Raw genomic sequence first — 27049 nt, forward strand, 5'->3', positions numbered from 1 at the left:
GTGGTTTAGATGCTGGGACTGATACAGATACTCCAAATTTTTATGATCTGTGCCCCTTCAAGCCAGGGTCGCCATTCCTCAAACGCCAACTTGATGGCCAGCAGTTCTTTGTCCCCGATGGCGTAATTGTGCTCTGCTGGCGAAAATCGTTGAGAAAAGAAAGAACAGGGGTGCAGCGTATGAGTAGTGGAGTACTGACTTAATACGGCTCCAATATAAACAGGCGCGTAAGATCCGGATGATGGAGACAGGGTTCCTTAAGGAAGGCGGCCTTGAGATCCTGAAAAGTTGTCATAGCTTCGGGTGTCCATTGAGAGGGATTGGCCCCCTTACAAGTCATGGCTGTGAGTGGTGCAATCAGAGTGGAGTAATGGTGGATAAAAGAGTGATAGTAATTGGCGAAGCCAAGGAATCTCTGGAGGGCCTTAAGGCCTGTAGGTTGAGGCCAATCACGAACGCTCTTCAGTTTGAGAGTCCATACGAAACCCTTGACTAGATATCACATAGCCCAGGAAAGGGACGGTCTCCTGTTCGAATGAACACTTTTCAAGCTTGGCGAACAGCTGATTCTCCCGCAGCTGCTGTAGAACTCGAGAAATGTCCCGACAATGACTTTCGAGTTCGTGTGAAAACACTAGTATATCATCAAGATATACGACTACATACTGGTATAGCATATCTCTGAAAACCTCGTTCATTAAGTTTTGAAATACCGCGGTTCATTGCACAACCCAAACGGCATTACGAAGTACTCTAAGTGTCTGTCGCGGGTGTTAAAGGCGGTTTTCCACTCATTGCCCTCGTGGATCTGGACCAAGTTATAGGCCCCGCGGAGGTCTAACTTTGAGAAGATCTTAGTCCCTTGATGCCTGTCAAAGAGATCAGAAATAAGCGGCAACGGGTAGCGATTCTTGAGGGTTATTTCATTTAGGCCACGGTAATGATGCAGGGGCACAGGGAGCCATCTCTTTTCCCTATAAAGAAGAACCCTGCACTTGCAGGGGACTTGGAAGGCCGAATAAATCCCTTGGCCAGGTTTTCTCGAATATATTCTGACGTGGCTTGGGTCTCAGTCTTTGAGAGGGGATAGATTCTGCCCCGTGGGGGCTCCAAATTAGACAGTAAGTTGATCGCGCAGTCATATGAGCAATGTGGAGGTAATGTATCCACAGCCTTCTTAGAGAACACATTGGAGAAGGATGCATAATTTGGCAGAAGGCCGGAAAGAGTGGTTGTGGTTACCATACAAGGCAATGTGAAACAGATTCCAGACAATTCTTGTGTCAAGCAGGGCCCCAATGAGAGAGCCCTACTACAGGATGGATGGCCTTGTCTAAGATGTGGAACAAGATGGTCTCCACATGCAAGGTTCTGGTGTGTAGTTGGATGGGAGTTGTAGTGTGGGTAACTTCACCAGGAAGAGGTTCCCCATGAATCGAAGACAGAAGTAGGGGTACCAGAGACCGGATAGTAGGGATCCGAAGATGTTCCGTGAGCTGCTTTAGAATGAAGTTCCCACCGGCCCCGGAGTCCACCAGTGCCAAGGTTGGAACTCAACTGTCCATCTTTATTGATATGGGAACAGTCAGTGGAGAAGGCGAGGTTAGGCCTAGGAGAAGTCCTCCATCAGATCCTAGGCCTGGATGTTTCCCAGACAGACCGGACAGGAGGCAATAGCATGGCCCGACTGGCCACAGTACAGGCAGAGGCCAGACTGCTGTCGACGATTACATTCTTTTGGTGAGAGTCTACTCCTACCCATCTGCATGGGTAGGAGTAGACTCTCTCCTAGACTCTCACCATCATGTTCGGTCTAGGAGAAGATGAGGGTCTGACTCAGGATGGTCCTGGTGCAGCCTTCCGGGATGCTATGGACTCCAGAAAGAGTTCTTGTATTCGACAGTCGATGCACCCAGTAAGCTCAATCAGAGTCTCCAAGGAAGAGGGCAATTCATAGGCCGCCAGCTCATCCTTAATCCGAGGCCTCAGCCCTTTGAGAAATATGGAATATAAGCAGTCGGCGTCTCAATGTAATTCTGACGCAAGGGTGTGGAATTCAATGACGAAGTCCGTTAAAGGGCGAGAGCCTTGCTGAAGATGCAGAAGGGATGAACCAGACACGGCTCGTCGACCAGGGTCTTCAAAGACGGATCGAAACAAGACCAGAAACCCTGGAAGGTCCCGGAAGACTGAGTCTGCTCGCTCCCAGAGAGGTGACGCCCAGGCCAAGGCCTTACCACCCAGACGGGCCAGGATGTATGTGGTCTTGGTGATCACATCTGGGAAGTAAACAAGCTGCAGGCAGAAATGCATATTGCATTGGTTCAGGAACCCTTGGCACAGGAAAACATAAGAACATAAGAAATTGCCATGCTGGGTCAGACCAAGGGTCCATCAAGCCCAGCATCCTGTTTCCAACAGAGGCCAAACCAGGCCACAAGAACCTGGCAATTACCCAAACACTAAGAAGATCCCATGCCACTGATGCAATTAATAGCAGTGGCTATTCCCTAAGTAAATTTGATTAATAGCTGTTAATGGACTTCTCCTCCAAGAACTTATCCAAACCTTTTTTGAACCCAGCTACACTAACTGCACTAACCACCTCCTCTGGCAACAAATTCCAGAGCTTTATTGTGCATTGAGTGATAAAGAATTTTCTCGGATTAGTCTTAAATGTGCTACTTGCTAACTTCATGGAATGCCCCCTAGTCCTTCCATTATTCGAAAGTGTAAATAACCGATTCACATCTACCCGTTCAAGACCTCTCATGATCTTAAACACTTCTATCATATCCCCCCCTCAGCTGTCTCTTCTCCAAGCTGAACATCCCTAACCTCTTCAGCCTTTCCTCATAGGGGAGCTGTTCCATCCCCTTTATCATTTTAGTTGCGCTTCTCTGTACCTTCTCCATCGCAACTATATCTTTTTTGAGATGCGGCGACCAGAATTGTACACAGTAAGCTGTTCAACTCAACTTTACTATTTAAACCCAATGGTTCTTCCAATTTCATTTTAAAAATCCATTGTTGTTCTTTAAGATAAAGGGACTTATCTCAATCACCTACTCTTTCATTCCTTTTAATTAAATCAATTGCGAACCATCTCAAATCTGTAACTGAATGTTGTTGAATAAGACAATGTTGTACAATAGGTGCTGACTCTTTTATATTCCTTAAACAGCTCTTATGTTCATTTATCCATTGTCTTAGGGCCCTTCAAGTTTGTCCCTCGTAGGTCTTGGGACTCGGGCACACTATCACATAAATAACATATGAAGAGACACATGTGAAATTTTTTTAATTATATGATTGTTTAGTCACTAGACATACAAATTATTTAATCTGTAAAGTTTGAGAACAGATAGAATAATGTCTACAACTGTAATGGCCTCTCAAATGCATTCTATCAATGATAGATGTTTGATCTGGTAATTTACAGGAAGCATCATTGGACATAAGATTTCCTTCAGATTGTGATTTCTTGAATATGCCATTCTGAAATCCATGTCTTCCAACCCCTCATAGAAACATAGAAATGACGGCAGAAGAAGACCAAACGGCCCATCCAGTCTGCCCAGCAAGCTTCACTCATTTTTTCTCTCATACTTATCTGTTTCTCTTAGCTCTTGGTTCTATTTCCCTTCCACCCCCACCATTAATGTAGAGAGCGGTGATGGAGCTGCATCCAAGTGAAATATCTAGCTTGATTAGTTAGGGGTAGTAGGGGTAGTAACCGCCGCAATAAGCAAGCTACACCCATGCTTATTTGTTTTTACCCAGACTATGTTATACAGCCCTTATTGGTTGTTTTTCTTCTCCCCTGCCGTTGAAGCAGTGAGCTATGCTGGATATGCGTGAAGTATCAGTTTTTCTTCTCCCCTGCCGTTGAAGCAGAGAGCTATGCTGGATATGCATCGAAAGTGAAGTATCAGGCACATTTGGTTTGGGGTAGTAACCGCCGTAACAAGCCAGCTACTCCCCGCTTTGTGAGTGTGAACCCTTTTTTCTTCTCCCTCAATCATTTGTATCATAGGCCAATGCGTGTGTATGCTTCTAACAATTTTTCTACTAATGGGAGAATATCTTGATATGCAAGTCATAGTATTATGTTCTTTTCTGTTTATTTATTTATTTATTTATTTATTTTTAATTTTTATATACCGAGGTTCTTATAGAGACTACAAATCACTCCGGTTTACATATAACGATAAACTGCCCAACAGAGATAAGGGGCTTTACATAGAACAGTGGCACATATGGAACAATATGACTGGATGACAATTTAACATAATGATAATAAATAATATAGTATAGTTTAACATTGTAATTAATAAAATTATGTAATATAATCTGTATAATTTAACTATTTAACTTGGATATAGTGACATATTAACCATGCCAAATATAAATAATAAGATAAAATGAATTTTTGAACTTAGAAATTTTTGAACTTAGAAATTGAACTTAGAAACTGTTGTTTTTGTTCATGTCTTTTAACAACATTTCCCTATCATTATAAAGTGCTCGCTTATAAGCCTGTCTAATGCACCTGCTTGGGTACCCTCTAGCCATGAATTGTTCTCTCAATTCCTCCGATTTACGTATGAAAATCTTTTTATCAGAACAATTACACCTATATCTAAAAAATTGTGAAACTGGAAGACTGTTCTTAAGAAGTAATGGATATGTACTCGAATAATGCAAAAGAGTATTTCTATCAGTAGGTTTTTTAAACACACTCGTGGAAATCTCTCCCTGATTTGATTTCTGAATTGCAAAATCCAAGAAGGATATATGATGTAAACTATAGTTAATAGTAAATTGAATTTTCTCATCACACATATTAATCCACCTTCCAAACATGACCAACTTGTTACGTGTCCTGCCCGCAGCCGTCCCGCGCACGGGACCGCTCATCTGCATAGTTCATCAGCGGGCCCCGGGACGACCCCCCCTCGCGGTGGTGGCTAGTCCAGCTAGGCCCCGGCAGTCCATGGCGGTGGTCGCCAGGCCTTCCTTCTGCACGCCAGGCCTCACGCCGGGGTTTGACATCTTCCTCCATGCTAGCCACGCCCATACGCGTGCTTGGCCTGCCCAGAGACTTGTTGGGCCGAGGGCAGGACCGGGTTCCGCGGCGCACTCTGATTGAGCTATGATATAAGGAAGTTCCTGAGTGCACTTCCTTGCCTTGGCAATCGGGTTAGTTCTCTACTAGATTGTCTTTACGCTTCTTCCTGCTTGTCCCTAGTCTCGTTCCAGGATCCTTCAGTTCCAGTTCCATTCCTGACTTGTTCCTGCATCCTCATTCCTGAGTCCTGTCTGTTCCTGTGTTCGTCTATCTGCCTTCCCAGGTAGTACCTCGGCTTGTTCTTGACTTGCCTGCCCGCCTGCCGCCTGTCTACAACCTCAGCTTGTTCCTGTTTCCTTTCAGGAGCCATTCCACCCTTGCCCCAGGCCAAGGGTCCACCCCAGAGAGCAACACAACTCTTCTTCTGTACCTCCCCACATCATGAATATGTTGCCAATATAACGTTTGTAAAAAGAAATTTTTTCTTGAAATGGAGAACGTTCCAGCCAATTTTTTTCAAACTTCATCATGTACATGTTTGCTATTGAAGGGACCATGGTTGAAAAAACTTTTTGAAATAGAAAATAATTTTTCTTTAATGCCAAACTATCCAGTTGTAAATTAAATATATAGGTACTTAATGTGAACATTCTCTACTATCCAAAAACTCAAAGCACTACTTTGTGGAATGGAAGTATGCCAAACTGTCCAGTGAAGATCGTAGTGGATACACCGGTTGGCATATCGATTTGGGAAGCTTTGAGAGTGAGAGCCTTAATTCATTGAAGGACACATCAATGGGAAGTAGAAGTAATGAAGAGAACTCTGGTTATATATATTGGTGTGAGTAAGATTTGTGCCATTTATACATCATAGTGCACATCGTTGAGTTAATATAGCGAATTGTGAATATTTTAGCCTGTGAGACAACTTATTTATTGGGATAACCGTTTGAAATATTGATTCAATATGATTGAATGTATTGTGTGTGTTTCATATGACTGTAGTTAAAAAAAGGGGGAAGTTTGTATGAGTGGAACATTGTATGTGTATGTGTGTGTTGTGAGTGTTTTTAATTGATATGAGATGTAGATCGGGATAATGTGCGTTTTATAGTGATGAGGATTGTTGAGGGATTCTATGATGAGTGGGTGTTTCGAAGTAATGGGGATTGTTATGGATTTGTGACTAGTATCAGATTTGGGACATTGTATATTGTTTATATGATATATGTATTGTTTATTTGATATAAGTATTGTTTTTATATTAGACATTACATATTTTGTGAGCATCTTTATATATTTATTGTAATAAATATTTTTGTATTACTTTTTATTTTGGGTTTTGTTTTGTTACATATATTCTCATACAATATATTTATGTTGATGGAATGAGAGACTGACATTAAGTGCCATGTTCATTGTAATTATCTTTTGAGTTACCTGGGAAATAGCCAATTAGCATACTGTGGCAGTTTGGAATTTTGACAACAAAATTGTTTTTCAACCTAATATTTCTCCCAGATATTGACCTAGTTCATTTTGCTATAATTATAGAGAAATGACCGTCTGCGATAGGAAAAGGGGCATGGGCAGGCAAATGAGCAGCCAGCTGCATCACAGAAAAGCACGGTGGTGCCAGCAAGGGCATAGTCAGCCAAGGAGCCAGTGAAGAGGTAGAGGTATTGAGCTTGATAGATGTGGTAGTGGCAGTCACAGTAACGTCTAGATGAGAGCTCAGGTTGTCGATAGCGGCAGACACAGACTAAGAACTTTTGCTGATCGCTGATCCTTTGCACCAGATCAGGGATGGCCTGGAGGGCCGAGACCTCTGCTGGGTCCAGCGCCTTGGCAATCTGTTATGATTTGTGGGTATGTGGGTCCTTGGCCCGAGGTGCAAGTTACTACCTGTGAGATGCCCACAGGTCTGAACTGCCAGGAGGCGAGGTTAGATACAGCGGAGAGGTCTGGGTGAGGCAATGGAGAGATTGCGCGGCACCAGGAGAGGAACCCCATGGAGAGTAGACTAGAGGCTATACCTGGGCAGGGACCCCGAGGGAAGGAATGCCAGCAGCCCGTAGGGCGGGGGGGGGGGGGGGGGGGGCATGAGGCTTGGCCAATCTGGAGGTACTCCGGAGAGCAACCCCGAAGGGAGGAGCTGCACAGCGTAGGATGATGATGTAATGCCATAGGCCAGCCCAAAGGACAGGGAAGCCCGAGCTGAGCCTCTAGTGATGATGTAGCTCCGTCCCGAGGACCGGGGAAGCATAGGCAGTCTCAATATAGTATGTAGGCGTAACCCTGAGGAGCAGGTAAGTGCGCAAGTCCCAGGGAAGCTGGAGAGCGCTATCCCTAGCAGCGGGGAAGCTCTGGCTGTTGCCGGGAGGCGAGGGAACCAATGGCCCTGGAACTCCCGAAGGCCTGCAAATAGGCTTGGGGAGTGGAGGCACCCTCGAGGACTTTGGGCGTGTTTGCGCAACTTCCTCCTCATAGGATCCGGGAATTGGTATTGCTCTAGAGGGGGACCTCAGTGGCCAACGGAGAACTGAAGGAGCCCTGGGCACAGATTGCGTTAGACGCCCAAGATGACGTCAAGACGCTCCAACAGGGGCAGTAAACAGCGCAGGCCCTGGTTCCGGAGCTGGTATGGGAGCCGGCAGCAAGGGTGGTTCAAGGCACCGCCTGCTGCACCCTGCAGTCCAGCTCCTCCTGAAAGTCCGGTGAAGAGAATGCGGACAATGGAGGAGGCGGCGGCATCACTGGAGCATCCACGGGGGGCCGGGGAGGCTCGGTGCCAGGCACCACACTCTGTGGGGAACGTCTGGGACTCTCTGGTTTGGAAGAGGATGAGGCCTCTTCACCACGGGGGTGCTTCGGGGCAGTCTCGGCATGGGCCGGTGCTACTCCGGAATCGGCACCGGTGCCATGCAAGGACAACTGCCAGGTGCTGGTGTTTCCCTCGGTGTTTGGCACGGTCTTTCTCCAGTGCCAAGGTAGACGATCCAGACCAGCCAAGGTAGAGGAACCAGACAGGACATGGAGGGCGATGGTGCATCGGAGGCATCTCTGTGGCCCTTCGGTGTCGAGGCTCCCGATGCTGTAGTTGATGTAGTCAACTTTTTCACACCAAAAAGCTGCTTCATCTTGTCCAGCTGGGAATGACGGCCCTTAGGGGTCATCTGAGCACAGTCAGGGCACCCACTGACATCATGGGAAGCCCCCAGGCAGAGGATACAGACCTTGTGCGGATCCATGAGAGACATGGTCCGCAGGCACTGGGGGCATCTATGAAAACTGGATACCATAAAAACAAGCTGGCAAGTAGTTGATGGCTGGCGGCCACTGAGAGGTGACACACTCAGGAATAGACCTCATAGAACGAGAGAAAGAAAACACCTACCGAGATGCCAGGGGAACTGACTGCGAGGACAGACTCCACATGGAAGAAAAATCTTTGAAGAAGAAAAATATTTGAAAAGTTTCAAGAGAGCTCAGAGAAATGCGAGGCTACTGCTGTGTATTGTAACATGGTGTGTATTATAACATGCCACTATCCTGCTTTGCCGCACAGATAGTGGCATGCTGGGCATGCTCAGTGTGCCAGTCAAAGTTTCTAGGGCTGGGCTACATCTGATGTCACCCATCTGTGAGGACTACCATCCTGCTTGTCCTAGAAGAAACCACTTATCTGTTGCGGCACCTGGCCACGGCAGTCCTCGGTTAGTCCCCCCTATCTGCTCCATTCGGCCGGAGCGGCGTGGTCTCCTCCACAGCAGGCCGATCGCTACCTGCTGCATGGCTGCAATGGCGTCCGCTTCCCAGCCAGCGTTGGGGCTCTCCCTAGGCGCACGCGCTTGAGAGGGAGGCTCCGCCTTTTAAAGGGGCTGCGGCAGGAAAACTAGCCTGGCCCCAGAAGATGACGTTACCAAGAACGGATATTTAAACCCCACAGCTGCACACTAGAATTGCCTATGCAACAGGTCTTCTCTGTGGAGTACTTAGTTGCTGTTCCTGCGATCCTGCCTTGTTCCAGCTCCTGCCTGCCTCTTTGTCTTCGTTCCTGCTTCCAGCCCCATCCCTCCTCCTGTATCCAGCCCTCGGCTTGATCTCCAGGTTTGACTTCGGCTTGTCTTCTCGTCTCTGCTTGTCTGCTGCCCGTCTTGACCCTGGCTTGTTTCTGCCTCTTCGCTGCTTGCCCAGACTGCTGATTCTGTCTCCGTTATCCCGTCATCTATTTATTTATTTATTTATTTCGGATTTTTATATACCGACATTCTCAATACAAGTATCGAATCAGGTCGGTTTACATATAACAAAACTTTCGCACAAAAGGCGTTACATGGAACAGCGTTTCTTAACATATAGGGGCGGATTTTCAGCGCCCTACTCGCCTAAATCCGCCCAAAACCGGGCGGATTTAGGCGAGCAGGGCCCTGCGCGCCGGTAAGCCTATTTTACATAGGCCTACCGGCGCGCGCAGACCCCGGGACTCGCGTACGTCCCGGGGTTTTCGGAGGGGGGCGTGTCGGGGGCGTGTCGGGGAGCGGGCCCGGTCGACGCGGCGTTTCGGGGGCGTGTCGGCCGCGTTTTGGGGGCGGGTACGGGGCGTGGCTATGGCCCGGGGGCGTGGCCGCGCCCTCCGTACCCGCCCCCAGGTCGCGGCCCGGCGCGCAGCAGGCCCGCTGGCGCGCGGGGATTTACGTCTCCCTCCGGGAGGCGTAAATCCCCCGACAACGGTAAGGGGGGGGTGTAGACAGGGCCGGGTGGGTGGGTTAGGTAGGGGAAGGGAGGGTAAGGTGAGGGGAGGGCAAAGGAAAGTTCCCTCCGAGGCCGCTCCGATTTCGGAGCGGCCTTGGAGGGAACGGGGGGAGGCAGCGCGGCTCGGCGCGCGCAGGCTATACAAAATCGATAGCCTTGCGCGCGCCGATCCAGGATTTTAGTGGATACGCGCGGCTCCGCGCGTATCTACTAAAATCCAGCGTACTTTTGCTTGAGTCTGATACGCAAGCAAAAGTAGGCTGTTCGCGCGCCTCTTAAAATCTACCCCATAACGTATAACATATTGCATTTAGCATATAACCTATAACATATGGATATTAATAATAGATTAAATTAAATATTACATAGATAATAATAATAATAATAATAGTAACTCGTCAACAGGACGTAGGTGAATGCTCGGCATGATTATAGCGAGCATAAATATCTAGAAAAAAATTAAAGGGTAGACTAAATTGAGATTTGAGGGTACACAGACCATGTTGATGTGCAAAGTATGCGAGAAATCCATGAGTTAAGGAAGACAGATGAATCAGAGAAGAAGTCTTTAAGAAGTCTTTAAGAAGTCTTTAAGGTGAGAAGTTCAGATCCGACGTAGTTGAGTCTTGAAGGGGGGTAAAGGTGAAACTGGATCTGGTGTTGAGCTATTTTTCTTTTGGCCGGTGTCTAAGTAAACTTGTGATTCTGTATATGTTTGCCTGAAAAGCCACGTTTTTAGATTTTTCTTAAAAGTTAGATGGCAGGTCTCTTGGCGTAGATCTGGTGGTAGTGAGTTCCAGAGTGTGGGTCCGGCTGTTGAGAGTGCTCGTTTTGTTAATGTGGTTTTGATCGGGGGAGCATATAAGGAACCTTTGTAGTTGTGCCTGATGGGTCTTTGAGATGTGTGAAGGCGGAGAAGCGAATTTAGATTTAGGTGGGCGATGCCCATTATGTCCTTGTGGATCATTGATAGTCTTGTAGGTGATTCTAGCTTTTATAGGAAGCCAGTGTAGGCTGTGAAGAATAGGTGTTATGTGGGCTCTTTTATTAGTGTTGGTGAGTAGCCTTGCTGCTGCATTCTGCACCATCTGTAATGGTCTGGTGGATAAAGCTGGGAGACCTAGCAGTAGAGAGTTGCAGTAGTCCAGCTTAGACAGAATTAAAGACTGGACTACTAGTCGGAAGTCGCTGAAGTGAAGAAGAGGTTTGAGATTTTTCAGCACTTGGAGTTTGTAATAGCATTCTTTAGTTGTGTTGGTTATAAAGGATTTTAGGTTAAATTTGTTGTCAAGACGCACCCCCAGGTCTCTGACGGAGGTGGAGAGGTTAGTGATTGGATTTGAGAATTGAGTTACGCTTTGAAAGTTGGTAAGGGTGTGATTTTCGTCTGGTGAGATGATGAGGATTTCTGTCTTGTTTGGGTTAAGTATGAGGTTCAAGCTGGATAGGAGAGAGTTGATGGTTTGTAAGCAGATATTCCAATGCGCCCAAGTTTTTTGTAGTGATTCTGTGATGGGCATGAGAATCTGAATGTCATCAGCGAAAATATAGTGTTTTAGCTTGAGGTTAGAGAGTAAGTGGCAGAGTGGGAGCAAGTAAATATTGAATAGCGTAGGAGAGAGAGATGATCCTTGTGGTACTCCTCGAGTTGATTTGATGGGTTGCGATTCTTCATTGTTGATTTTTACTTTGTAGAATCTATTTTCCAGGAATGATTGGAACCAGCTATGTGCTTCTCCTTGAATTCCAATGTCGGATAGTCGCTCGAGTAGTATGGTATGGTTAACTGTGTCGAATGCGGCGGATAGGTCAAGAAGAGCAAGGAGGTAAGGTTGTTTTTTTTCCAGATTAAGAAGTATGGTGTCGGATAACGATGTTAGGAGTGCTTCAGTGTTTTGTGATTTCCTGAAGCCGAATTGGAAAGGGGAGAGAATGTTGTTATCCTCCAGGTATTCCGACAATTGTTTGTTGACGAATCTTTCCATCACTCTTGAAATAAGGGGAAGGTTAGCGATAGGTCGGAAATTTGCAGGGTCATCCGTTGAAAGGTTTGGTTTTTTTAGTAACGGTTTCAAAACTGCTATTTTGAGTTGGTCTGGGACCTTTCCTTGTATTAAGGAGCAGTTGATGATGTCTGATATGGGTTTAGAAATGGTGTTTGGGGTCGCTAGGAGAAGATTGGAGGGTATAGTATCCATAGGATGGGAAGATGGTTTGAGCTTCTTGAGGATAAGTTCGATTTCTAATGATGAAGGAGTTTCGAACGATGAAAGGCTGTATTCTTTGATAAATGGTGTGGTTGTCAGCTGTAGTACTGTTTTTTGTTGGGTAAGGATAGGCTTGAGGAGGTTGGTGATCTTTTTGTCAAAGTAAATTGCTAGTTCCTCAGCTTTGTTGGCTGCTAGTTCATCTGCTACTTCAACTGCTTCGCTGAGGCACCTGCACCTAAGTCCTGCTGGCCCAGGTACCCAAGGGCTCAACCTGCGGGGAACGAGGGCTGGTATAGGTGAAGGTCCTGTCGGGTTGTCCTCACCAGCTCCACCTCCCGGAGACGAGTTCCACTGGGGGCAATCCCTCAGTGGTCATCACCACTTGCTCCGGCTTAAGGATCCACAACCGTAATATTATCTTAACTTTTTTTTTTTTTTTGCCATGAAAAAGAATGCAGTGGATACAATCCAGAAACCAACAGAAATGCTACTAGAAAGGAAGGAGTTGGGCTCCATTCTACAAATAGACCTTGTAGGATAGACAGTCCAAATAAAAAATGTCGATGGGAATTTAACTGTTTTTAAATTGGGCTTCATTTCTTCTATATAATTTTTTTTGGATTTAGGTTTTTTTTTGTTTGAGGTTACAAGGGGCTAACAGTTCCGCAAAATATATCAATCTCTCACCTTACGTGGATATCTTTTCGCATTTGTTATGGCAAACTGGCTGGCTATCTTCTTTGGACCTAGGCAGAAATTTGAATCTGGTTTTGACTGGGTTGCCTTGGATACTAACTTGCTGCTAATTTGCCGGTAAGCCTCCAATCACCATCTAATCGCCTGCTGACATAGTAGCTGTCTAATGGTTTGAACTGCATGTTGCCTTGTAGTCTTTGTGGGGGATTGAGATGGCTGCAGTGCTATCAGGCAGTTAGAAAGCAGTTACTGACCCATACACAGATTAGCAGCTACATTAATCAAGGATTCTTCTGACATCCAGTCTGAAATTTCCATGGTAGGGAAGGTGAAGTGGAGGTGGAAGTGAAGTAAACCTGGACTGTTGTCCGACTATATATTTCTTTACTACCTCCTCCAGAAAGGCATTCCAAACCCTTTCCATGAAGAAATATTTCCTGACATTTGCTCTGAGTCATCCTCCTGGAGTTTCATTTTGTGACTCCTAATTCTACTGTTTGCTTTCCGAGGGAAAAGGTTTGAAATTTGTGCATCATTAAAACCTTTCATCTATCTAAAGGTTGGTATCATTTCTCCTCTGCACCTCCTCTGTTCAAGGGTATATATATTTAGTTCCATCAGTCTCTCCTCAAAAGTCTTCTGATTCAGACCCCCATACTATTTTGGTCATCCCTCTCTGGACTACCTCCATTCGTCTCTTTCCTTTTTGAGATACGGTCTCTAGAACCAAAAACAGTACTGCAGGTGAGGCCTAACTAAAGTCTTGTACAAGGATATTTCCTTATTCCTGCTGGCTATTCCTCTCTATGCATTCCAGCATTCTTCTGGCTTTAGCTATCACTTTGTCTATATTGCTTCGTCGTCTTCAGATTTCCAGATACTATTACTCCAAGGGCTCTTTCTTGGTCCGTGCATATCAGTATTTCACTCCCCATCATATACAGCTATCGGATTAGCCCTCACCAGATGCAAGACTCTGCACTTCTTGGCACTGAATCCCAGCTGCCAATTTTCGACCACTCTTCAAGCTTTCTTAAATTATTTTTCATTCTCTCCTCTCATTCAGATGTATCAGCTCTGTTGCAGATCTTAGTATCATCTGCAAATAGACAAACTTTACCTTCTATCCCTTCCGCAAAGTCACTCACAAAGAAATTGAACAGAACTGGTGCTAAATCCAATCCCTGTAGCATTCCGCTTAAGACACTTCTCTCTTCAGAGTAGCTTCCATTTACCATTACACACTATCTCCTATTGGTCAACCAGTTTATAATCCATGCCACTACCTTGGTGCTCACTCCTAAGCTTCTCATTTTATTCACATGCCTCCTACGTGGGACATATCAAAAGGTTTGCTGAAATACAAGTAGATCACATTGAGCACTTTTCCTTGATCCAATTCTCCAGTCATCCAGTTAAAAATATCAATAAAATTGGTCTGACACATAAAATCCCTGCTGCCACAGGTTGAGCAACCCACCTGATTGTAGATAGTTCACTGTCCTTTCCTTTAGCAGTCTCCATTAATTTTCCCACCATTGAGGTGAGACTAACTGACCTGCAGCTTCCAGCATCCTCGCTACTATCACCCTTGTGAAGAGAGACAACAACTGCACTTCTCCAATCTTGCTGCACCAATCCCATTTCTAGGGATCTACTGAACAGGTCTTTCAGAGCTCCCTCATTATCCTGGGATGTATCTCATCTAGCCACATGGCTTTGTCCACTTTCAGTTTACTTAGCTCATCCCATACATTTTCTTACGTAAAAGGAGTTTCATCTACCCGATCCCCATCTACAGTCTTGTCAACTAGCAACGGTCCTCCTCTTTGTTTCCATGTTTACTAATGAGGATGTTGGGGAGATACTAGTTCCGGAGATGGTTTTCAAGGGTGATGAGTCAGATGAACTGAACAAAATCACTGTGAACCTGGAAGATGTAGTAGGCCAGATTGACAAACTAAAGAGTAGCAAATTACCTGGACCAGATGGTATGCATCCTAGGGTACTAAAGGAACTCAAAAATTAAATTTCTGATCTATTAGTTAAAATTTGTAACCCATCATAAAATCATCCATTGTACCTGAAGACTGGAGGGTGGCCAATGTAAACCCAATATTTAAAAAGGGCTCTAGGGCGATCCAGGAAACTATAGACCAGTGAGCCTGACTTCAGTGCCGGGAAAAATTGTGGAAGCTATTCTAAAGATCAAAATCATAGAGCATATAGAAAGACATGTTTTAATGGAAAACAGTCATCTTGGATTTATCCAAGGGACGTCTTGCCTCACAAATCTGCTTCATTTTTTTGAAGGAGTTAATAAACATGGATAAAGGGGAACCGGTAGTTGTAGTGTATTTGGATTTTCAGAAGGCATTTGACAAAGTCCCTCATGAGAGGCTTCTAAGAAAATTTAAAAGTCATGGGATAGGAGGCGATGTCCTTTCGTGGATTACAAACTGGTTAAAAGACAGGAAACAGAGAGTAGGATTAAATGGTCAATTTTCTCAGTGGAAAAGAGTAAACAGTGGACTGCCTCCCAGATCTGTACTTGGACTGGTACTTTCAATATATTTATAAATGATCTGGAAAGGAATACGAGAGAGGTTATCAAATTTGCGGATGATACAAAATTATTCAGAGTAGTTAAATCACAAGCGGATTGTGATAAATTACAGGAGGACTTTACGAGACTGGAAGATTGGGCATCCAAATGGCAGATGAAATTTAATGTGGACAAGTGCAAGGTGTTGCATATAGGGAAAAATAACCCTTGCTGTAGTTACATGATGTTAGATTCCATATTAGGAGCTACCACCCAGGAAAAAGATCTAGGCATCATAGTGGATAATACTTTGAAATCGTCGGCTCAGTGTGCTGCAGCAGTCAAAAAAGCAAACAGAATATTAGCAATTATTAGGAAGGGAATGGTTAATAAAACAGAAATGTCATACTGCCTCTATATGGCTCCATGATGAGATCGCACCTTGAATACGGTGTACAATTCTGGTCACTGCATCTCAAAAAAGATGTAGTTGCGATGGAGAAGGGGAAGAGAAAGGCAACCAAAATGATAAAGGGGATGGAGCAGCTCCCCTGAGAGGAAAGGCTGAAGAGGTTAGGACTGTTCAGCTTGGAGAAGACACAGCTGAGGGAGGATATGATAGAGGTCTTTAAAATCATGAGAGGTCTTGATTGAGTAGATGTGAATCGGTTATTTACACTTTCGGATTATAGAAGGACTAGAAGGCATTCCATGAAGTTAACAAGTAGCAAATTTAAGACTAATTGGAGAAAATTCATTTTCACTCAATGCACAATTACGCTCTGGAATTTGTTGCCAGAGGATGTGGTTAGTGCAGTTAGTGTAGCTGGGTTTAAAAATGGTTTGGATAAGTTATTGGAGGAGAAGTCCATTAACTGCTATTAATCAAGTTGACTTATTTATTTATTTTATTTATTTAGTATTTTTCTATACCGACCTTCATGGTTAAATACCATATCAGGTCGGTTTACATCGAACAAGGGGATAGTAACAGAAAATACATATTTAAATAAGTGGATAAACAGAAGAATCAAAGTTACATTCAACAGGGATGGTAAAAACTTGGAAGCTTAAGCAGCTGGAAAGAAAGGCCTAAGAAGGCATAAAGTTAAGTAAACATAAAGTTAAGTAAACATAGACTTAGGGAATGGCCTCTGCTATTATTGGCATCAGTAGCATGGGATCTTCTTGATGTTTGGGTACTTGCCAGGTTCTTGTGGCTTGGATTGGCCTCTGTTGGAAACAGGATGCTGGGCTTCATGGACCCTTGGTCTGACCCAGCATGGCAATTTCTTATGCTTTTATGTTCTCAAATATTTGTTTAATATTCCTGGCAACTCTTCATCTCTCTTCACACATTGCTCCTAGACACCTTCAGTTTCACTATACTACTTCGGGCTTTCCTTCACAGGCAGAAGAAATGGACAGAGATTTAATGGAGGCTATTCACAAAGCTGAAAGGGGCGTTGCTATTGCCAGGTGATTTCAATCTACCCGATGTTGACGGCTATGGTGTCTTCTAGAAGCAGGGAGATACTGGATCCTCTGCACGGAGAACCTTTCTATCAACTGGTTATGGAACCCATATGGGAGGGAGGCGAACCAGACCTGGTGCTTACCAATGGGGACAATATTTCTCATGTTATAGTGAATAATCATCTGGGATACCGTTAGCACCAGATGGGGTGGTTCAGTATGGTGGTGACAGTTCATTCTAAAGTGATGGTCCACAATATGCTTGTATCTACATCAGCGGACTTCTCTTGATGTAGATACAATTGAAACATAGTCCATGTTGGTTTGAATTAACATCTTTCCTCAAGCTAATGGATTTGAATCGCATAAAATATTTAATATAAAAAAGTGAATCATGTGAATTGAGATTTATTTTTCTACTGGAACAATGATTATAAATTTTGACTAGTCCTTTGTGCATGAAAAATTTTTCTGGTTTCAAAGGGAAGAATTATTGCTTTATATTACTCTTAACTTTCCAACAAAGGACTCCCTTTTTCCAACAAAGGACTCCCTTTTTCCAACAAAGGACTCCCTTTGTGGTGTTTTTAACTTTGTAACATGATTGTGTCCGTTTCTGTTCCATTAGATATTCACTAAAACATACCTTTTGACCAGGGGTGTCTAAATTTCTGCACACCTGTAGGTAAAAGTGATTTTTATATTGCAAAAAGCTGTTTAGGATGATTTAGTGGGCCTTTTTATCTATTTTTGTTTCCTTATATATATTTTTGTCTGTAATTTCCCACTTATTTTGGAGGAGTCACCTACTGATTTCCTCCATCATCTCTCAGAGCACAAGTTTTCCTTTATATACCATGGACTTCCTCTTAGTGGAAACCTGAGATACTTGTTATGGAGCAATTATATCAACAACCCTAGTATCATCCTGGTGATTTGCCTTCAATGATCTTTCTTAATTCCTGTAAATTAACCCTAAAACTTTTTGGGGTCGACATCTTTTTTTCTTGAAAATTAAACAGTATTGGATTAAACCATCCATAATCTAAACCAAATCTCAAAAATTGTCAATCCAAAGGATTGGCCACATAGGAGCAGACTCCTCACCAGATAAACGGGAGCGGCCACAACTATGGAGGTTTAATGCCTCCGAAGCAGGAGAGAAGCAGAGGCTGGAGGGGTGGGCAGCTGAGCTCAATGTAAGGACTGGTTGGCCCACCCGCCAACCTCTTCTTTTGCTGATTTTTGGCCAGGGCAAGATCTCACGTACTCTGTATTCCCTCCCCTCTTTGCGGCCTACCTTGGTCCCCTTTGAAACTTGGATTGCCAGAATTCTTCCTTTAAATTAAAAAAAAAATAAAAATGGAAGGAAGGGGATGGGACTGGACTGCTGGTATCCGGTGTAGGGGGAGGTAGAGTGGGATTTCATGGCATGGTTCAGCCTTTGCGTTGCTTCGCAATATACCCAACTCTTCTGTCGCACTTACAACTTCTCAGGGCAGCCTAGAGAATTTTAAAGGGCTGCTGGTGGTGTTAGTGCTTGGTATGGTGGATCCCATGATGCCTACGTTCTCCTTTTCAACTGTGGAAGCAGCTAGACCCTGGGGGATTGGTGGCAAGGGCCTAGTGTAATCTCCTGTTTCTCATCGGGTTAAATAAAGCCTCACTACCAGCAGCCACTCCAGCACCTGTTTCTTTAAAAGAAAAAAAAAAAAGCTAACATCATGAATGAGCAGCATTGTTTCTTTTGACGGCAAGCCTCAGCTCACTTTGGCCCTCCCACATTCTGTAGCACCAGCAGCCACGGTCCAACAGAAACAGGTGAGGAGCAGACCTGCTATGGGGAAGCATGACTGGTAGGGCACCTCTTTCACATAGTGGCTGCAAGCCCATTTGGGGCTCTGGAGGTGGCTGCTAGGCAGAGTTCAGTTCGGGCGTGTCCCTACAGTCACTCCACCTCTGAGGTGTGGAGTTCTTTGCAGCTATAAAAAAAAAAACAAAAAAAACCACAGGTAATGTGGTGCTTTGTTTGGGAGTGTGCATCTTCATGCAGTCTTTGAGGCTTGGGCCTCTTGTGTGAGGCCAGGAGACAGAAGAAGTACACTCGGGTGCAGGCAGCAATCTAGAGCATGATTTTTGCAGTCCCCCTCTCCCATTGAAAAGATAGAATCGCTTTCAGCAGGTAAGCTCCAGTGTTCCTGCCTTTAAAAAAACGTTTATTTGAGTGCTATTATAGTGAAAGGTGGGGCAATCATGCTGGCACAACATGGAATGCATCTCTTATCAGCATGCAAGTGCCCAGGTAGAGCAAATCTGGCAGTGTACTTTCATGAGGCCTGCGCTAATTTGATCCTTTATTTGAGGATGTAGGGTGGTGAGCATGGCACTGGCATCTAGACAGCAGAATGAGACCAGTTTGGCAGGGTATAGTGTTAAAATAAATAAATAAATAAAAAAGACAGCTGCTGGGATTTTTTGGTCCCTAGGTGTCCATTTAAGCTGTACGTGGCTTGACTTCCGGCTGGAGATGCCCTCCTCGGGAGAGAAGAGGCATTGTAACTTAGTAATGAAGGCAGAAAAGGACCGAATGGTCCATCCAGTCTGTTCAGCAAGCTTCTTACAATAGTATTTGCTGCGCCATGCAGGCTACCCCCCATGTTTGTCTTAAGGGAAGCAACTGCCACTCCGTGCAGTTATCCCAAGCCTTATAACTCAAAAAATTTAATGCTAGCAACATTTTCACTGGATGATGAGCCTTCTTGAAAATTCAGACAGTGCCTCTTGATGTGCTATACTTATGGATTTGGCTAAATAAGCCATGTGCTTTTTCCCTTATGTCTGCTTATCAGTACCCCAGACTGTGAAAGTCAGGGCCTGTGCTGGTTGTTGTCTGAATCCAATTCCTCTCCCTGCCCCCCACCCCCCCTCACAGTCAAAGAGGGGAGTGATGTTGCAATTGCATCAAAAGTATGAAGGCTTATCGGTTAAGGGTAATAATCCCATGCCTTTTGTTAAGGGTAACTGCTGCTTCTTACATGCTTATCAGGTCCCAAGACAATTACCTGATAAGTGGTTGCCTAAATTCAATTTCCCTTTTCCCTAGCTGCTGAAGAAGAGAGCAATGATGCAGTTGCATCAAAAGCATCAAGGCTTACTGCAGTAACTGCCAGCAATTCACCCCCATACAACCTTGTCTTCATTTCCATCCTCTAGCCTTTTGGGATCCATAGTGTTTATCCCATACCCTTCTGAATTCTTTGACAGTCTGTGTTGGGGGTAGGGTTCCAGGCAAGCCTTATGGCTACCTGGGCCCTATAACAGGGGTACCCAAGTTAGGAGGGGGGTTTCTGGTTGGAGGCAGTTCATCGTATGTGGTTCACTATCCTTCAATCCGATGGGGTTGGTTGGCCCCAGTGCAGCGGCAGACTGGGTGTCCCCATCAGCTGGGCAGTCACTTTGCTTGTGTGAGGCGAGTTGACTGGGAATAACCATGAGGGACAACTCTTGGGATGATAGGGCTTTGCTTGGCTGTGGTGAGCCCTGGGTCCTGAGGTGACCCACAACCTGTCACAGAGGCGCTTGATAGAGTTACCTGTTATGGTTCGGGTACTTAGATTTTTATTCTATTCCTGATTCCTGCAATAAGACTGTGGCCACTTTGTAATCTGTCTCTATTTGTTATGGAGAATCTGTGAGTGAATGGTACCTTCACGCCTCCCACCCCCCCTTTTCATGATGAACTGGGCGTGGCTACCCAAGTTAAGATATGGCGCAGGCAGACAAATACCCAATAATTAAAACTAAGGATAAAACAAAACTCTTTATTTCCAGTCACCCTGAGATAGTAGACTTGGATTAGTAGGAGGAAGGTTCATACAACCTTCCTCCTCTCTCTTTCATATACGCATTCATTTATACACACACATGCACCCTTCTACCCTCTCTTCTTCTCACTCCTCTCTTCTACTTCCTCCCTCCCTTTTTCCTTCACTCTCACTCACCTTCATTCACACTCCTTCCCTTTCAATCACTGAACTCTCTCACCCACTTCCCTTCCCTCCTTCACTCACCCTCCCACTCAATCCCCTTACCTTCCCCTCTACCTTTTGCCTTCCTTCATTACATTTCCCACTCAGCCCTCAGTCACTCCCTTCATTTCCCTCCCTTCCCATTTTTCCCCTTTCCTCTGTTACTCTTACTCCAATTCACTCCCGTCACTCACCCTCCCACTCAATCCCCTTCCTTTCACTCATCCCTCACTCCTCACCTTTTTCCTCATTCTCACCCCCTTCTCACTCAGTCACTAGCCCATCTCTCCCATCCATTCACTCATTCCCTTCCCTAACATTCACCACCTCCTTCTCAGTCACTCACCCTATCCTTCCCACTCATTCATGTTCCTTCCATTTTACTCACCCATCCTCACCATATTCCCTTCCTTCCCTCTGTCCCTTCCCTTACTCCCCCTCACCAGTCCTCACAGCAGCGTAAGGTCTCTCCTCATTGGCGGGGGATGGGAACCCCCTTGCTGTGGGGGGTGGAAACTCTACCAGTGCCATTGCACCAGGTCTTTCCTCACTGTCTCCTCTCCTTTACCACATAAAAGTGTTGCGACTGGATCTTATAGCAAACGTAAAAGTCAATCGCAACTCACCTGCCTACCTCCCTTTCCCCCCACATAAGTGTTTGCTTTAGAGCCACTCGGAACACTTATTTGGGGGAAAGGGAGGCAGGCAGATGAGTGCCTGTGCCACGTGGCAACCTGAATAAAGATATGTCTGTGCAGCAAGCAGGGCCTTCACCATTTTCACCACAAGTGGGATGGGCTCTGCTCACGGATGCCAGGGTTTTCTCCAAATTCCTATTTATTTATTTAATTCTTTTCTATACTGACGTTCATAACACATGTCATATCACATCGGTTTACATCAAACATGGGAAATTTAACATTAAGAGTCAACCTAGCTAGAGTGCTACTGATAGAGTTAAGAAAGAGGTAAGTGACAAAGTTACAGGAACTTGGAGGTTGGAGGAGAGTAAGGAGAGCAGGAGCAGTTGATTGACAGTATAAATATATGGACTTCACAACAGTAAGGAGGAACGGATGATTGATACAGGTTATAGCCGTAGTATATACAAAATAAGTATGTAACATAACCTTATATACAAACTAAATAAGTAGAACAAATGAAAGATACCAGTTAAAACCATAAAATATAGAGTGAAGGATATAGAGTTACCGATTAAATGGTTAAGGATAGGCTTGTTTGGTTAAGGATAGGCTTGTTCTGTGCAGAATTCCCTCAGAAGTAATCTTTATTCAAGATGCCACATGCAGCAGATGCTCACCTGCCCTCCTGACCTTGTGGAGAGGAAAGTTTGGCCTTGTGCTTACCTCCTCTCCCACTTTGGGTGCAGAACATCAACAAAGGCCAGGATCCGGTGTAGCGCGATTCTGGATGTCATTTAAAGGGGTCTGTATGAGCCTTTGCTGACGACATCTGCACTTGGCAAACACCACGGGCAGCACCTTATGCTAGTTTTAAAACGTTTAGTGGGCCGGATAAAAGTCAATGAGAACCCTGATTTGGCCCTTGGGATGTACAGTGCCTACCCCTGGTCTAGAAAACTGTTGCTACAAAATCTAAAGAAGAAATGTTTAATGAGGGGAAAAAAAAAAAGATACTATTAAATGCATTTTGGCAAAATCAAAACTTATGATCAAGGCTGAGACAACAAGGATCAAAGAAATGTTGAAAATGATGAATGGCTTAGCTAGGATCAAATAAGAACACCTGACTAAAAAGTGAAAATAATGAAGTGTCAATAGGGGAAAAGACAAGAAAGGTCAACTGGGGCAGCAGAGGTATGTCATTCTTCCTCAAAAGAAAAGAGACAAAACTGAAAAGTATGCTGGATCCACTATGCATGTTCTCAATCTTTTTAAGAAAGCTTTCAAAAAAATCTAAACTGACACATGACAAAGTTATGTGACGCATCTGTGTAACTCACGGCATCTGCATGTAAAAAGAGAATGACATACATTCTGTTTTTATAGTAAAGTTTGGTTGTAAAGGAAGGTTTTTGGGTACAAAGGATAAATGGAGTAACATGGGTTTTGTATACTACCTCTCCATAAGCTACATGTAACTAAAGCATTTTTAATGTATTTGAATTCTACACAAAATACAACTATATTGAATATTATCAAGGTGCCATTACTTATATCAATTAAAAATGACAACTCTCCCTTAGGTTTTTTTTCTTTAAAAAATAAATGTATAGCTAGACATGTTGGGGTAGATATTCAAAGCTGGCTGTGTAACTAACTTAGCCAATTAGAATTTATCTGGCGAAGTTATGATGTCTGGAGTGAAGGCTTGTACCAAACCTCAGTATAGAAAAACTCACAAATAAAATATTCAGTGGCACAGATAAGTCTACCTGGCTAAGTTTAGAACTGCTCTATGGCACATCTAAAACTTATACATATACTTATACAGCTAACTCTGAATATCAATAGTTAGCCGTACAAGTTATATGGCTAACTCACTCTGCTCTCGATCCAACCAGTACATGCCTTTTTGTGCGTGTAACTTTTAGCCTTATATATGGCTAAGCAGTGGCCACTGAATGTAGGCGCATATTGAATGGCTGCTACTTAGCCACATAAGTCCCACTTATCCAGCTAAATAACTGAATGAGCTTTGAATTCTGGGCCCGTTATATCTCTATTTACATTTATTTGCATACAAAGAGGGAATTGTGGAAGTGGAAATCTACTCATCCACCCCACCAATGTGTCAACCTGTGTTCTAGAAATCTACCGCATAGAAATGGAAGAATAGTTCAGACTAGTTCCTAATTCAGGAGATGGCCTCCCTTGTAAGATAGTCAACCAGGATTATAAATATGAGACTTATTTTAGTTTCATATGAGTTAAAACTTCAATTTTTGGTATCTCTTACCAGTTCTTCACACTGGAAAGTTTTCGTTTTCTTTGCTGTGTCTAGTGCTGTCTCTCCATTATGGTTTACTATTGAAAAATAATATACTTATTAAATAAAACAATCTTATGATGCAAAATCTAAGAAGGTAAAAATTGTTTAACTTCTGGAAAGAATGAGAGGCACTATGGTATTGTTAACTTAGTGTTCCAAGAGGTGAAAGGTTAGTAATGTTCAAAGTCACAATTCAAAAGAATTTAATTTCATTTAGTACAAGTTTGCAAATCATTACAAAATGTGGTACATATTAGCATAATTATCAATAATTAGAACAGCATGAAATGAAAATATATCAAATTTTATAAACATAATAAATATTAGCTCACCATAAACATTATACAAATGATATATATGAGTTTGAGATCACATTTGTAAAGTAGTAATACCCCATCCTGTGTCCATTAAGCATTTTACTTTGAATTTGTTGCAACTAATATTCTTTAAGTTGTTCCCTTGCAATTCTGCAGAACCACTGAAGGCAACCATAGTTTGAACCTCAATACCATCTGATCAAGGGACCTATGGGGATTGAAAGCTCATGTACACCATTATCTTAGATAATTTTGGTTAGTTTAATAAAAAATATTGCAATTTGCAATTATCTCTAGAATCAATACAACTACTAGAACTCTGCATGTTCCATATATTTTCCAGCAATTAGATCATGATTTCTTGATAATTATATATATAATAATTAGCAACTAATGGTAAAAAAAAATCATAATAGTAAGTGGATGTGATAATTAGAGAATTTAGGGGACATGTGGAAGGAAATTTTCAGTTATTTACAAAGTTAAATACCGATTTATCAGATAAATTATCCTGTCAGAAAACTGCCCTCCTCAGAGCAGAAAGAGCTAAAATACATGAACAAGTTTCACAATGTGAGCACTTTTAGCCACATTAAAAAGGGGTATTTGAGTGTATTAAGATAGGGGGAATAAAAAGTGAATGCACTTTATATTTTGAAAAGCATGTACACTATTCCCCATCTCTCCTCCCCCTCACAGAAAAAGAAGGTACAAGAATCACAAGTGCTTTTAATGAGCTTGTTTTATGCTGCTTATTTTTCAAAGGGAAACTACTTGAGAAGTTTCTCTTTGAAAATTTCCTACATAATACATACAATATAAACACTTGTATACTTGGCAATTATGCAGGTTAGTCGAAATGATCCCCTATATCAGGGGTGGGCAAACTGTTTTGTGCTGAGGGCCACATTACAAGTTATTGAGTGCAATGAGGGCCAGAGAGTGGGATGGGGTGGGATGTGGTTCGGTGGCTCCTCGACACAGCAATCAAATCTCTACAACTTGCTGCAGGCATTTCAGTATCCAGCAGGCTTAAATGCTATCATTTTTAGCACTCCAAGCAGCCTGTTCAATCATGGCTTGCAGTCTCTATGAAAATCAGAAAAACCTTCAATCCAACAAGTACAAGGTATTTTCTCAGCTAGCAGACTACCTCACCTCAGTTACAAATGCTGTTAGGGGCAGACAAAAACTGTACTGGAAACCACTAAAAGCCAGTATCATACATGCAGTGCAATAAATAAAAAACAGAAATATTACCATTCCTCATAAAACAGAGTCAAGAAATATAAATCAAATCTTGACCATACTGAGGAAACCATACTAATAAAATGCATATTTCAAAACAAATGACAAATAGAACACCCGCAGCACAGAAACTCTACTGCTAAACCTTTCAAACAATATACCGGTACTAAGAGGCTTCGATAACAAACTAAGCCATCTACTAATCCTCCTTGATCTATCCGCAGCATTTGACACAGTAGACCACAAAAGTCTAATATCAAGACTAGCAAACATAGGCCTCTCAGTCAAAACCCTAGACTGGTTCACTTCTTTCCTAAAAGACAGATACTTCAAAGTCTCCATCAACAACTCATCGGAAGCCATCCCCCTCGAAACAGGAGTGCCACAAGGGTCTGCTCTATCGGCCATACTCTAATATTTCTCTACTACCACTATGCCAACTCCTATCAAGCCTAGGTGTAACTTACTATATGTATGCTGATGACATACTCCTTATTCCAATTACTTCCACCATCGAAGATGCAATGAAAACAGCAGCATCTCACTTGTTTCAATTAAAAACATGCTAAACCACCTAAAATTATGCCTAAACATGAGCAAAACCGAATGCATTCTAATAGAAAGAAAAAACTCAATATCAAAAACCACAACCTCCCTTCAAATTGACATCATCTGTATCCAAATTAAAGATAACGTAAAAGACCTCAGTATTTGGATCGACAACGAACTAAACTACAAAAAACACATCACAACAAAAACAAAGGCTTTCATAAACTCCAAATACTTAAACATCTAAAACCACTACTTCACCACCAAGAATTCAGGACCGTCCTACAATCTCTTATTTTCACCAGCCTTGACTACTGCAACTCTCTCTTGATAGGTCTCCCTAAAGTGGCTTTAAAACCACTCCAATTACTACAGAATGCTGCAGCTAGAATCCTATCTGGCAAAAAGAAATCGGACCACATCACCCCGTGCTCAACAGTCTACACTGGCTTCCGGTCAAAAAAAGAATTGAATACAAAATTCTAACAATCTTACACAATGCAATATATAAAGCTGACAACACAGCCCTAGACAATGTCATACACATTCACAGATCACAACACACAACTAGAACCGCAAATAAATTACAGCTAATCATACCATCACTCCCACTAGCCAAACTATCCACCACAAGAAACAGAGCCATTTCCATCGCTGGTCCGAAATTATGGAACTCACTTCCAGAACACCTGAGTTCACAAAGTAACATTAAATCATTTAAGAGCGAGCTCAAAACATGGATATTCAGTCAAACGTTCAAGGATGGTATTGGTTAACATTACATAACTTATCCAATACATAACTTTTTTCAATCATACAATTTCACTCCTAAGACTATTACATAGAATGTTCTCATATTGGTTTGTTTCAGAAAGTACAATTGATCATCTCCCAGGCTCGTCCACTACATTTTCATAGCTTAAACACTGATCTATTCTGTTTATAAAAGTTGATGTCAAATGTACTCAATAGTTATTTGATAAGCTACTGATAATTGTACGAAGTTGTTGTATCTGTAAACCGGAGTGAAGGCCTCTAGCTATACTTTGGTATAAAAAAACCTCTTAAATAAATAAAATAAAATAATAATTAAGAAGAATAAGATTAAATAAAACTTTAAACTTTCCTCAAAATCAATCAGATATATCAAACACCCACTAATTAAAACTAATGATAAAA

At 43.2% G+C, this 27049-nt stretch overlaps 1 protein-coding gene across 10 annotated transcripts in view; it reads right to left on the reverse strand.

The window, feature by feature from the left end:
- The window catches only part of ASAP1 (ArfGAP with SH3 domain, ankyrin repeat and PH domain 1), a 975348-nt gene that overhangs the window by 244785 nt on the left and 703514 nt on the right, over positions 1-27049 (reverse strand). For all 10 annotated transcript variants that reach the window (XM_029592039.1, XM_029592032.1, XM_029592035.1 and 7 more), the window contains one exon: positions 23724-23791. In XM_029592039.1, coding sequence (XP_029447899.1) covers positions 23724-23791 — 68 coding nt within the window. The remainder of the gene's footprint in view (positions 1-23723; positions 23792-27049) is intronic.

This window comes from Rhinatrema bivittatum, chromosome 2 (assembly GCF_901001135.1).
Source record: "Rhinatrema bivittatum chromosome 2, aRhiBiv1.1, whole genome shotgun sequence".
NCBI lineage: Eukaryota > Metazoa > Chordata > Amphibia > Gymnophiona > Rhinatrematidae > Rhinatrema > Rhinatrema bivittatum.